At 41.2% G+C, this 13,843-nt stretch overlaps 1 protein-coding gene across 4 annotated transcripts; it reads right to left on the minus strand.

The window, feature by feature from the left end:
* Positions 1–3,485: 3,485 nt before the first annotated feature.
* On the minus strand, positions 3,486–13,531 carry LOC116273414 (zinc finger protein 227-like). Of its 4 annotated transcripts, none has more exons than XM_031662454.1 (3): positions 13,052–13,531; positions 11,777–11,839; positions 3,486–6,048 (listed from the first exon to the last, which is right to left on the minus strand). In XM_031662454.1, the coding sequence occupies exons 1-3, from the start codon at positions 13,083–13,085 to the stop codon at positions 3,929–3,931; spliced, it is 2,217 nt and encodes a 738-aa protein (XP_031518314.1). In that variant the 5' UTR covers positions 13,086–13,531; the 3' UTR covers positions 3,486–3,928. The 4 variants fall into 4 exon arrangements, with proteins under 4 accessions (XP_031518314.1, XP_031518313.1, XP_031518316.1 ...); XM_031662453.1 differs by having other exon boundaries at positions 11,777–11,860; XM_031662456.1 differs by lacking the exon at positions 13,052–13,531 and adding an exon at positions 8,943–9,031 and having other exon boundaries at positions 11,777–11,851.
* Positions 13,532–13,843: the final 312 nt, after the last annotated feature.

A 13,843-nucleotide genomic window follows, 5' to 3' on the forward strand; every position in this document is an offset into this window, starting at 1 on the left:
ATCTTACTACATGCCAGGCATATAGTTTTAACCCTTACCACAGAACTAAAAGACATTATCCTCAAACATTGACAACACAAGCAAATTGAGGAATAGAGAGGTTAAGCATTTTGTCTGCAGTTACACAACTAGCAAATGGCTACACTGAACAAGAAAGTCTAATTCCAGGGTTGGCTTTTTCTTTTTTTCCTTTTTTTTTTTTTTTTTTTTTTTTTTGAGATGGAGTTTCACTCCCGTTGCCCAGGCTGGAGTGCAGTGGAAACGATCTCAGCTCACTGCAACATCCGCCTCCTGGGTTTAAGCAATTCTCCTGCCTCAGCCGAATAGCTGGGATTACAGGCGCCCACCACCACGCCTGGCTAACTTTTTGTATTTTTAGTAGAGACAGGGTTTTACCATGTTGGCCAGACTGGTCTGGAACTCCTAACCTCAGGTGATCCACCCACTTTGGCCAGCCAAAGTGCTGGGATTAAAGGCGGCAGCCACTGCACCCAGCCAGCTTTTTCAAGATGGGGTCTCACCGTCACCCAGGCTGGAATGCAGTAGTGCAATCACAGCTCACTGCAGCTTCAAACTCCTGGGCTCAAGTGATCCTCCCGCCTCAGCCTCTTGAGTAGTTGAAACTATAGGTGTGAACCACTGTGCCTGGCTGAGAGTCTGCTATTATAGTATACTACTTTGTTACCAATCTTCTGACTTGGTCTCTTTAACACTAGTTTCTCCTAAAATGCCTTGGTCCTCTCAAGAAGCAGTAGAGGGATGCGGTTTGAGACTTTGTCAAACTACCTCTGAGAAGGTTAAGAAGAGAATGAGAGGTAAATAAAGCAATATTCATCAGTGGCATCAGTGACACTCACAGGCTAGGAGAGCTCCACAACAGTTCACAAGAAACCATTCCTTAACATTAACTGTGCTAGTACCTGCAAGGAAACATTGACTGGAAGGCTCTCATCTGAATATATCTATCTTTGGATATTTCTATCAGATACTTTTCTTCATGATCCTACGGGAACATTTTATTTGGTTTAAAGGGTCAATACGCTGAGAATGCGAAAAATTGTAATGTTTGGGAGACTATGCCATTCAAAAATCATCTCTGGCATCAGTCATCCAATACTCCCATTCTCTCCAAAAGACAGAACCCCCAAGTTCTAGTTGGATGCATGTCCACATTCCCCAGTAAATATATGAATGATACTGGGAGACAAATTTCTGATTCTTGAAGAATGAAGATGCAACACAGAATAGGGGTAAGGCTAGAAAAAAAAAAAAAATCACTAGGATATTAAGAACTGGAGATAAAAGCAGGAACTCATCATTAATTCTTTCTACCTTTCTACTTCTCTTCCTGTCTATATACCTCTTTCCCCTCCTTCATCCCCTAGTGGAAAAAAAAAGAAAAGGCACATCTATTACAGCTATTACCCAGATCTTGATGTTTAACTACCATCCCCCAATCAGAAGAATCTGAGTTCTCAAAGAAACAGCAAATTCCATGGATGGGGCAGGAAGAATACCAGATGAGCTTGGAACATTGTATTGTGTAGATGTGCTCAAATTTATTTGAAAATACATGACGGGCAAACAGGACAGAAGGGAAACTTCCTTAGAGTAGAACAACAGTCTAACAAGTGTTGGAGGAATGATGAAGGTTGAATATATCACCCTTTTACACCATCAGAGCAATTACTGATTTAGGCCAGACTTAAAGAATGCTTAAACTAGTGGAGGAAAATTTACGAAAAACAAGTTATTTATAGAGTCAGGAAGTGTCTCCCCACAAGTTGCCTTTGTAATTATTAATTACAAAGAAAAAAATAGTAATTTCGCAGTGGAAAAACCCAGCACGGCCCTCCCCAATCAAGTGTTCCAAGTTAACATAACCCATAAAGGTACAAACATACCGTGTTTCCTGATGTGCTGCACACCACTTAGAGTCCTCAGGGAAAAAAATGTAATTCAAATCCAATTGTAAGGAAACCTCAGGCAAATCCAAATTAAGAGACATTCTACAAAATAATCTCAAGAATATCAAGGTCATTAAAAACAATGAAAGAGGTAGCAATTCAGATTAAAGCAGTCTAAATGCAATGTGTAATCTTTGGACTCTAGAGCAGAAAACCAATAAATATATTATTGGGATAACTGTAAGATTTAAATAAGGTCTATACGTTACATAGTGTTATGTATCAATAATAAATTTTCTTTCTGGGTACAGTGGCTCATGCCCATAATCCTAGCATTTTGCAAGGCTGAGGTGGGAGGATCACTTAAGCCCAAGAATTCTACACCAGTTTAGACAACATAGCGAGAGCCCATCTCTACAAAAATCTTTAAAATTAGGTGGGCATGGTGGTCAATGCCTGCAGTCCCAGTTACTTGAAAGGCTGAGTGGAGTGGATCGCTTGACCCCAGGAGTTCAAGGCTGTGGTGAGCTATAATCACCCCCCTGCACTCAGCCTGGACAACAGAATGAGACCCTGTCTCTAAGTAAATAAATCACTGGAATGTTGTATTAAAGCTAAGTAGATATCCTTGTTCTTAGGAAAGCACACAAGTATTTAGTGTAGGGAGAAGGATATAACATTCATATGGCAAAACTTTATGTATAAATGCATATAACATGTATAAGTATGGGTATAGATATGCTCATACTTATTGAGAGAATAATTCAAATATGTTAACAACTGGTGAATCTGGGTAAAGAGTATATGGGAGCTTTTATATAATTTCTATAATTTTTCTGAAAGTTTTAAATTATTTCAAAATAAGTTTAAAGAAATATAAAAATATACATAAAGTAAAATCCCATTATTTAGAGAGAACTATAAGTAAATACTTATTCATCTATGCGTTTTTACAAAATAGGATCACATAAAAATCTCACTTTTTTTTTTCAAGTTAATATACTCTGAACATCTTCCAACATCCACAGCTAAAAATTTACCTTTTCCCATTTGATGTCTGCATAGCGTGCTGCTGGATTGGTAAAGCACAAAATACTTTGGCAATCCAACTATTTCTGTTTGCTATTAAAACAATGATGCACTGACTATCCTTCATTTATTTATTTGGGACACAGTCTCGCTCTGTCACCAGGCTGGAGTGCAATCGTGTGATCTCAGCCCACTGCAACCTCCACCTCCTGGGTTCAAGCGATTCTCCTGCCTCAGCCTCCCAAGTAGCTGGGACTACAGGCACGTGCCACCACGCCTGGCTAATTTTTTTGTATTTTTAGTAGAGACGGGGTTTCACCATATTAGCCAGGATGGTCTTGATCTCCTGACCTCGTGATCCACCCGCCTTGGCCTCTCAAAGTGCTGTGATTACAGGCATGAGCCACCATGCCCGGCCATACTATCCTTTAATATACCTCTATGGCAGACATATATTTACTTCTGAAGATCAAAGATTCATCCCTGGGGATATATTCCTTAATTTTAAATCTATGTACCATATAAAATAATCATATTATGAGTCCTTAGTTACAGAAAATTTTGAGTCAGTAATTTTATTCATTATTCATAGCTTTACAGCTTTCATGAAAATAATGATCACTGTAGGTATAAAATGAAAATTAAAGAAAAGGAATAATAACTCAAAACTCTCCCTGGCCAAAAAACCAGTTAGCATATGGCAAATATCCTTCCACACATTATCTTCAGGCATATATTCACATTGAAAGGTGATCATTTATATTAACTAGATCTTACCAAGAGAGCCACAAGCCCCATTTTTCCCCTAAATACGAGTTCTATTCCTGTTCATGGTTCTATGTCATCATCTTGATGGATTTGTTAGAAAGATTCCAAACGTGAATAAACCTCCTTCCACTCTCAATACTTTTATAGGGTTTACCACCAGCATGCACTCTCCAAAAACTTGAAAAGGTGCATTCAGACAAAAGTTGGTAACACACTTCTCATTTCTAAAGCTTTTTGCCAGTATGGACTTTCTGATGATATGTAAGACGTGAACGGTGACGGAAGTCCTTATCACATATGTCACATTTGTATGGTTTTTCTCCAGTGTGGACTCTCTGATGGGCTTGAAGACGTGCACTCTGACTGAAGCCTTTACCACACTCTTCACATTTAAAGAGTTTTTCCCTGGTGTGAACACCCAAGTGGACTCGAAGATTTGAGGGGAGACTGAAGGCCTTACCACACTCCTCACATATGTGGGGTTTCTCTCCCGTGTGGACCCTCTGATGATGCCGAAGATTCAAGCTCCTACCAAAGCCTTTCCCACACTCTTCACATTTGTAAGGTTTTTCTCCAGTGTGGCCTCTCTGATGGTATATAAACTGCGAACTGTATCTAAAGCCCTTTCCACACACATCACATTTGTATGGCTTTTCCCCCGTGTGGACTCTCTGATGGGACTGAAGACCAGAGGACTGACTGAAGCCCTTACCACAGACACCACATTTGTATGGCTTCTCTCCAGTATGGACTCTCTGATGTACCCGGAAATCGATGGCCTGACTGAAGCTCTTATCACACTGCTCACATTTATAGGGTTTCTCTCCTGAGTGAACTCTTTGATGCGCATGAAGATTTGATCTCCAACTGAAGCCCTTCCCGCATTCCTCACATTTATATGGTTTTTCTCCGGTGTGAATTACTTGGTGTAGTTTAAGATTTGAACTATAACTGAAATCCTTACCACACACATCACATCTGTATGGTTTCTCTCCAGTGTGGACTCTCTGATGGGTTTGAAGCTTTGAGGACTGACTGAAGCCCTTCCCACACGTTTCACATTTGAATCGTTTCTCCCCAGTGTGGACATTTTGATGGACTTGAAGATTTGAAGCCTGACTGAAGCCCTTACCACACTCCTTACATTTATAGGGTTTCTCTCCCGTGTGAACTCTGAAATGAATATGCAGATCTGTATTACGGGTAAAGCCTTTCCCACACGCCTCACACTTATATGGTTTCTCTCCTGTGTGGACTCTCCGATGGCATATTAATGGTGAATTGTGGCTGAAGCCCTTACCACACACATCACATTTGTAGGGTTTCTCTCCAGTGTGCACTCTCTGATGGATGTGAAAATGTGCAGCCTGAGTGAAGCCCTTACCACACTCCTCACATTTATAGGGTTTCTCACCCCTGTGGACCCTCTGGTGAACACGGAGATTAACACTCCAACCGAAGCCCTTACCACACTCTTCGCATTTGTATGGTTTTTCTTCAGTGTGGACTCTCTGATGGCACTGAAAATTTGAACTTTGACTGAAGCATTTACCACATTCCTCGCATTTATAGGGTTTCTCTCCAGTATGAGTTCTGTAATGAATGATAAGACCCGTGCTGCTACTGAATCCTTTGCCGCAACTGTCGCATCTATAGGACTTTTCTCCTGTATGATTAGATTGGTAAGAATGAAAAGAGCTCTTACTGAAGCAATCACCAGATTCATGACATCTATTGAGTTTCTCTCCTGGGTGAATTCTCTGAAGAGTTTGCAGATGTGAGCTTTGACTGAGGCATTTTTCTCCTGTGTGAACATTCTGATGAAGGGGAAACCCTGGGCTATAACTGAAGCCTCTTCCACACTCACCACATGGATGGGGTTTCTCTCCTAAGGGTAATTTCTGATTGGTGCCATCACTAATGTTTTTGCCATATTCATTACCTTTGCAGGGTTTCGGTTCTGTGTCAGTTTTAATATGCTCATGAAATGGTGACTTTTTCATGAAGTCTTCATGTATATGCAGGTTATTTTTCACATTAATTTGCTTACCTCTACTCTGAATCTGTGACTCACTCAGATATATATTCCTGCAAGAATGCTGGGTTCTCCAAAATGAAAACTCTTGATTTTCAATATAAATCCCTTTAGGGTTCATTATATTGTTCTCATTTTCAGAAACCTGAATAGAGTCACCTTGTAGTAACTGGGAACTCTTCCCCTGAAGACACCTGGTTAATTCCCTTGCAACCTGTTTCCAGATTTGCCAGCAGGATAGCTCTTGATTTGAAAGGTATTTTAATGCAAATTTTTGGAGCGTCTCCATCTTATTTTGATGCTTGCTGCCTATAAAAAAAAAAAAAAAAAAAAAAAAAAAAAAGGCAATATTTAGAGATGAGAGCAGTAAATGCTTTCTTCAGAAATATCAGAATTTCACACTTAGGTCATGGGAGAAAGCCTTGATAAACCAGGGAAAAAATGACCTTGTCCTTACAGCATCGTGTATTCTTTTGTCATGTTTTTCATACAGGTGTAAACAAAGAATGGGGTCCACAGGCTCCCATTCACTAAGTATAAACATGATCCATTTAGAACCGTTTAAGTCTAACAATTTAATATGAGAGCTAAAAGCTAAAATCAGGTAGCTGCAAGGCAACAAAAAGACAATCCACATTGCGACCTACAATAACATCAATTAATAGCCTACTCACCTCTTCCTCAGTAGGCTTATGATAAGTGGGATTCTAATAACCAGTTAGGTTAGAAAAGTTCAGACTGTAGGCATAAAATAGTATTTTAGATCCTGTTAGAAACTATTATCCAACAGGAAATTTGGGAAAGCAGTTGGAATAAGATCATTGTTCTAAAATCTGGTAGAAATCCAGGTCTCTGGACAAGAAGTGGAAAAGGGAAAGTCAATCTTGTGTAACTAGGAGAGAACTTCGGAGAGGAAAGAAATAGAGCATAATGCAAACTCTCAAAGCCAACACAAAAGACGAAGAGAGGGAGAGGTATGTTCAGCTTGGAAACTTCCTCCCAGAAAGCAGGGAGCCTTGCTTGTTCTCTTGCTCCTGTCAGGTCTCTGCTCACATATTACATGTTACTCTATCCATGATGCCTTCCATAACACATGATCTAAAAATAAATCAACAGTACCACCATAAACCTTTTTTTTTTTTTTTTAAACAGAGTCTTGCTCTGTCACCCAGGCTGGAGTGCAGTGGCGCAATCTCAGCTCTCTGCAACCTCCACCTCCCAGGTTCAAGAGATTCTCTTCCTCGGCCTCCCAGGTAGCAGGGATTACTGCCACATGTAGAGCATGCCACTACACTCAGTCAATTTTTGTATTTTTAGTAGAGATGGTGTTTTGCCATGCTGGCCAGGCTGGTCTCGAACTCCTGACCTCAAGTGATCTGCCCACCTCGGCCTCCCAAAGTGCTGGGATTACAGGCTGAGCCACCACACCTGGCCTGCCATACACCTTCGACTCTTCCCAGTTCGATTACCCTGCTTGACTTTTCCCCACAGTACTTATTATTTGATTTACTATATACTTTCTTTTTTTTCCTTTGTCTCTTTAGACCCACTAGAATGTAATGGTCAAGAAAAAAAACACGCATTTTGTTTTCTTCATTGCTTTATCCCCACTGTAACAAGGGTTTTCAAATTGCTGCAATGCATTAGTGCACCATGAAACCAAGTATATAACTTGTGACCAAAAAAAAAAGAAAAACCAGAATAAGAACATGCTTAGTGTATTAAAAGCAATAAAAGTAGTTTGTAAACATACACATAAATATAAACATATTTATGCTTAGTCAAGATGTAAAATTATACTTATGTTGAGGGTCATGGTTAGAAACATATGAAAGACTTTGGCTTAAAATGTTTAGGGGGTGGTTTACCAAGTCCTAATCAAGTAATTTGCCTAAATGAAATGTTACATTCTAATAATACAAACTGAAAAAAAGATATTGACAGGTATCTACACATTTCTGGATATGGCAGGCTGAGTAATGACACGCGACCCCCAAGAGATGTCCACATCCTGAACCCTCAAACTTGTGAATAGTTAATGTACATGGCAAAAAGGAATTTACAAGCCAGGTGGCTCACACCTGTAATCCCAGCACTTTGGGAGGCCGAGGCGGGTGGATCACTTGAGGTCAGGAGTTCGAGACCAGCCTGGACAACATGGTGAAACCCCGTCTCTGCTAAAAAAAAAAAAAAAAATACAAAAACAATTAGCCTGGCGTGGTGGTGGGCACCTGTAAGCTACTAGGGAAGCTAAGACGTGAGAATCGCTTGATCCCAGGAGGTGGAGGTGGCAGTGAGCCAAGATTGCACCACTGCACTTCAGCCTGGACGACAGAGCAAGACTCTTTGTCTACAAAAATTTTTTTTAAAAAGCAATTTATAGATATGATTAAATGAAAGCTCTTAAGGAGATTATCCTAGAATATCCAATCAGCCCGAAGTAATCACAAGTCCTTACAAAAGGGAAGAGGGAACCCTCCCAGATTTCACCCTATACATCTCGCCCTTTTGCTGATTCCAATGTGTATCTTTTTTGCTATAATAAAACTGTAAGTCCAGGCTGGGTGCAGTGACTCACGCCTGTAATCCCAGCAATTTTGGGAGGCCGAGGCGGGCAGATCACAAGGTCAGGAGATTGACACCATCCTGGCTAACATGGTGAAACCCCGTCTCTACTAAAAAATACAAAAAATTAGCCAGGCGTGGTGGCGGGCACCTGTAGTCCCAGCTACCCGGTAGGCTGAGACAGGAGAATGGCGAGAACCTGGGAGGCGGAGCTGTAGTGAGCCAGGATCGTGCCACTGCACTCCAGCCTGGGTGACAGAGCGAGATTCCATCTCAAAAAAAAAAAAACAAAAAAAAAAAAACAAACTGTAAGTCCAGCACCTTCCTGAATTCTGTTAGTCATTCTAACAAATTATCATGGAACTCTCAAATTTGTAGCTACTTGGTCAGAGGTGAGCAAAATTATCTGGGAATCCCTAAACTTAGAGCTGGTATAGAGAGCAGTCTTGTGGAAGACTATGCCCTTACTCTGAAAGTCCAGACTAACTTCAGGTGTTTGGTACCAGAAGTCACCACAACATGTAAAGTGCTTCTCACATTGCTTGTGGTGGAAGCTAAGATTAATACATGTGGATGCAAATTACACAGGAAAACCAATTTAGAAATTCTGGAATTTTCTTTGCCTAATCAAGACTCACCTCAACTCCACAGGTATGTCAGTGCCTTTGGACTTCTGGAAATGTCCAATTCAAAACTGCTGAAGAACTACTGTATGTAAGTTATATAACTGTTTGGGTATTAGAGGGAAGGGAAAATGGGAAAGTGGTAAGTCAGCTGTATGGATAAGGCAGTTTTCACCAATGAGTAAAGTCAACTTGATACTGATACAAGGAAACTGATGAACTGTAATACCTGCCATATTGCCATTGATAATTTTTGATAGTGTAGTTACACATTCCAACAGCTGTGAATAGCTTTTATCTTCTAAGGTTAGTAGGTTTGAATATTTATATATCCAAAAATGTCTTAGAAATTACGAGTTATGTTAGACATCCACTAGAAGACAGTGTTCCCAAATAATTAATCACACTGCCGTGCTCTCAATCTATGAGTTAACTCTCAGAGTAAAAGGGATGTGATATCTACTTGTCTCCATTCTCTTTAAGTTTTTTGTTAATAATTCTTATAAAAATAAACCCTTTGGCTGGGCATGGTGGTTCATGCCTGTAATCCCAGCACTTTGGGAGGCTGAGACAGGCAGATCACGAGGTCAGGAGTTCGAGATCAGCCTGGCCAACATGGTGAAACCCCATCTCTACTAAAAATACAAAAACAAGCCAGGCGTGGTGGCAAGTGCCTGTAATCCCAGCTACTCAGGAGGCTGAAGTAGGAGAACTGCTTGAACACAGGAGGCAAAGGTTGCAGTGAGCCAAGATCACACCACTGCACTCCAGCCTGGGTGACACAGCCAAACTACATCTCGGGGAGCGGGGGTAAGGAGGCAGGGGAAGCCCTTTAACATGTGTTCCTCTGACTTATGAAGAATGTTTCAGAATATTACTTGTACATGGAGCATGGTTGCAAAATCCTGAAACATGTTGAAGGTATCAAAGAAAAACCTTTGAGATAAGGTGGCAGAAAATGCTACAAGGTTTGTTAAAAGAAGGACTTTGTTTAAATTATGCAAAAATGAAAAGTAACAATACCTAGGATAATTCCTGAGGTTAAGTTTGCATATGAAAATGAGACCCAGTAAAGTGAAGCAAATATCTAACATTCCTAAACACATCAAACATGAAGCAGCATGTAGACCTAAAAAGGGAGATGAACCAAAGAGGATGAATTATATCCATCAACTACTCACAGAATTCAGAGCCTAGTCTATCATGTTAATAGATAAGCTTACTTGTTTTGTTTTTGGGGTGGGGAGAGCATATAAATTTACATCATCCGCGGTGTCTCACGCCAGTAATCCCAGCACTTTGGGAGGCCAAAGTGGGTAGATCAGATCAGACATTCGACACCAGCCTGGCCAACATGGTGAAACCCCATCTCTACTGAAAATACAAAAATTAGTTGGGCGTAGTGGTGGTCATCTGTAATCCCAGCAACTTGGGAGGCTGAGGCAGGAGAATCACTTGAACTTGGGAGGCGGAGGTTGCAGTGAGCCAAGATGGCGCCACTGCACTCTAGCCTGGGTGACAGAGCAAGACTCGGTCTCAAAAAATAAAATAAAATAAAATAAAATAAAAAAATTCACATCATCTAGGAATACCTAATTTTTATTTTTAATTTTGTGTGTGTGTGAGACAAGGTCTCACTATGTTTTCCAGGTTGGTTTCAAATTCCTGGGCTCACTTGATCCTCTTGCCTCGGCCTCCTAAGTAGCTGGGACTACAGGTGTATGCTAACATGCCTGGCTAATTTTTTTTATTTTTTTGTAGAGATGGAGTCTCATTGTGTTGCCCAGGTTGGTCTGGAACTCTTCAGCTCAAGTGATCCTCCCACTTCAGCTTCCCATGTAGCCAGGATTACAGGTGTGCACCACCATACCCAGCTTACTTTTAATTTTTAAGTAAGTAGACCTGAGGAATATGCGAATTAAAGAGAAAGCAAAGAGGAGAGAAATGAAAGGTAAGGGGATAGAAAATGGAAAGAAGATGGTATTTTAAATTAAAATGGTAAATTTAAACATACAAGACCTCTCTAATGATACAACATTTGAGCAATGACTTGAGTGCAATAAGTAAGGTGCTGGGGAGACTCTCCACCAAGGCAACGAGGAGAGCTAGTTAGAAGCCATGGAACAGAAGGGAACTTAGTAGGTTTAACAAATACTCCAAGGGTGGCCAGCATGGCTGAGATGATCTAAGCAAAGGGAAAGGAATGGGAGATCAAAGAGAAACTTGGTGAAATCTGACCAGGAAGGGTCTTGCAGTTCAGTACAAGGACTTTGAGTGAAATGGGAAGGTTGTGAAGGCTTCTGAGCAGAGGAATGACATAATCTAATGTGTTCTTTAAAGAACCATACTGGGCCAGGTGTGGCAGCTCACATCTATAATCCCAGCAGTTTGGGAGGCTGAGGTGGGAAGAATGCTTGAGTCCAGGAGTTTGAGACCAGCCTGGGCAACACAGGAAGACCTCATCTCTACAAAAAATAAAAAATTAGCCAGGTGTCATGATATACACCTATAGTCCTAACTACTTAGGAGGCTGAGGCAGGAGAACCGCTTGAAATCAGGAGGTTGAGGCTGCAGTGAGCTACAGTCACGCTGCTGCACTCCAGCTTGGGTGACAGGGTGAGACCCTGTCTCAAAAAATAAAGATATTTAAAAAAATAACCATCTGGCTACCATTTAGAAAATAAACTGTAGGAGCACAAGGGAGGAGGTGGGGAGACCAGCATGGAAGCTGTTGTTATAATCCAGGTGAAAGATGACCACATTCGGACCAGGGAGGTAATGGACATGGTAAGATGCAGACTAACCAGTACCTGAAAGAACAGACACAGGGTTCTCACCAGAATACCTACTTCTTTGGGTTTCTGTTTCCATCATCCAAAGCTTTTCTTCTGCTTCCAATTGGGATACCATATCTGGTTGGAAGGGAAGATGCCCTATGAAAATGTAGATTTATATGTATTTAAGATGAACACACAACTAAAACACATTTTTGTCTGAACCGTATAAGCCTCACAACCTCTAGAGTGATATTTTATTACTTATTTTATTTATTTATTTTTTATTTTGAGACAGAGTCTCACTCCATCGCCCAAGCTAAAGTGCAGTGACACAATCTCGGCTCACGGCAACCTCTGCCTTCAGGGTTCAAGCAATTCTCCTGCCTCAACCTCCTGAGTAGTTGGGATTACAGGCACCTGCCACCATGCCCGGCCAATTTTAGCATTTTTAGTAGAGATAGGGTTTCACCATGTTAGCCAGGCTGGTCTCGAACTCCTGACCTCAAGTGCTCCACCCATCCTGGCCTCCCATATTGCTGCAATTAAAGGCATAAGCCACCATGCCCGACCTCTAGAGTGATTTATTTTAAGATGTTTTTAGATCATGAACTATAATAAGAAATTTAGGTTGTGGCCTAGTTCATATACATATATATGTGTGTGTGTGTGTGTATATATATATATCAAGTTATACTTAGCCAATGTCTGTTTTCATCACATTTGCAACACTATATCTCACACCATTCACTGAAAATTGTCACAGTTTTTGATGCAATGTGAGCAGTTCCTGATAAGGAACTCTGATATTTTCTATCCTTATCTGTTTTATTTCACTGAAAAAAAAAGCCAATATAATGTACCAAGTTAATGTATTGATGGGTTTCATTTGAAAGACAAGGTGTTTGAAAGATAAAGCATAGAAGCTAAATTGTCCATTTACGGTTCATTTAAAACAGGGTTTTGCAACTGCGGCACTACTATTTTGGACTGGTCAATTCTCTCTTGGGAGCACTGTCCTGTGCACTGTAGGAGATTTAGCAGAATTCCTGGCTACTACCCACAAGATGCCAACAGCACCCCTCCATCAGTTGTAACAACCATTTCCAGACATTGCTAAATATCTTCTGGGGGCGAAATCACCTGTGGGTGAGAACCAGCAATTTAAAAGGACAGAATTTTGCCTGAACAGAAAGACCAGAAAAACCTATGCTGTTTTCCCAGAGATTAGAAAACCTTTCGTCTTCAAGAGCAAGGAACCGTTTTAAAAGGTTCAAACCCTTGAACACCTGAGAGCAAAGAGATTCTCAAGGGAGCTGAAATTCAGGGTCAGACAGTGCCTGTCCTCACCCACTGCAACCAGGTTCTTGAAGTTCTCCACCATGACATCTCGGTACAGCTTCCTCTGGGTAAGATCCAGCAGTCGCAGTTCCTCCCTGGAGAAGACTACAGCCACATCCTTGAATGTCACAGCCTCCTACAACATCAAACAGATGTAACCTCAATCTTACAACTAACCTCTACTGGAAGAAGGGTGGCATCAAGAAGGAAAAGAGCACCACAAAAAAATTGTTATAGATTCCAAGAGATCTGTCAATTTTCAGTTGTGACACTTTTCCCTCTCTCACTATCTCCTACGCCCGTCCCCACAAAGCCTGGACTTTATCAGTGTTTTGTGTTTTTTTTCTTTTTTGAGATGGAATCTCACTCTGTCACCAATGCTGGAGTGCAGTGGTGCGATCTCTGCTCACTGCAACCTCCGCCTCCTGGGTTCAAGAGATTCTCCTGCCTTAGCCTCCCAAGTAGCTGGGATTACAGGCGTCCACCACCATGCCCAGCTAATTTTTGTATTTCTTTAGTAGAGACGGGGTTTCACCATGTTGGCCAGGCTGGTTTCAAACTCCTGACCTCCAATGATCTGCCCGCCTCGGCCTCCCAAAGTGCTGTGATTACAGGTGTGAGCCACCCCACCTAGCCCTATCATTGTTTTTAATGTTTGCAAAGCTCACAGGCCTTCAGCAACCCCCAGGATGGGTATATAGCTCTCTCGGCCTCCCAAAGTGCTGTGATTACAGGTGTGAGCCACCCCACCTATCCCTATCATTGTTTTTAATGTTTGCAAAGCTCACAGGCCTTCAGCAA

Source organism: Papio anubis, unplaced genomic scaffold (assembly GCF_008728515.1).
Source record: "Papio anubis isolate 15944 unplaced genomic scaffold, Panubis1.0 scaffold66, whole genome shotgun sequence".
Taxonomy (NCBI): Eukaryota; Metazoa; Chordata; class Mammalia; order Primates; family Cercopithecidae; genus Papio; species Papio anubis.

Bases quoted from the DNA above. Each gene is read 5' to 3' on its own strand.
- LOC116273414 (XM_031662453.1), bottom strand. From the start codon at position 13,085: ATGGTGGAGAACTTCAAGAACCTGGTTGCAGTGG. The intron at 11,861-13,051 runs GTGAGGACAGGC...ACATTTTCATAG, and splicing joins CAAGAACCTGGTTGCAGTGG to GGCATCTTCCCTTCCAACCA. The intron at 6,049-11,776 runs GTAGGTATTCTG...TTTTTTTTATAG, and splicing joins GGAAACAGAAACCCAAAGAA to GCAGCAAGCATCAAAATAAG.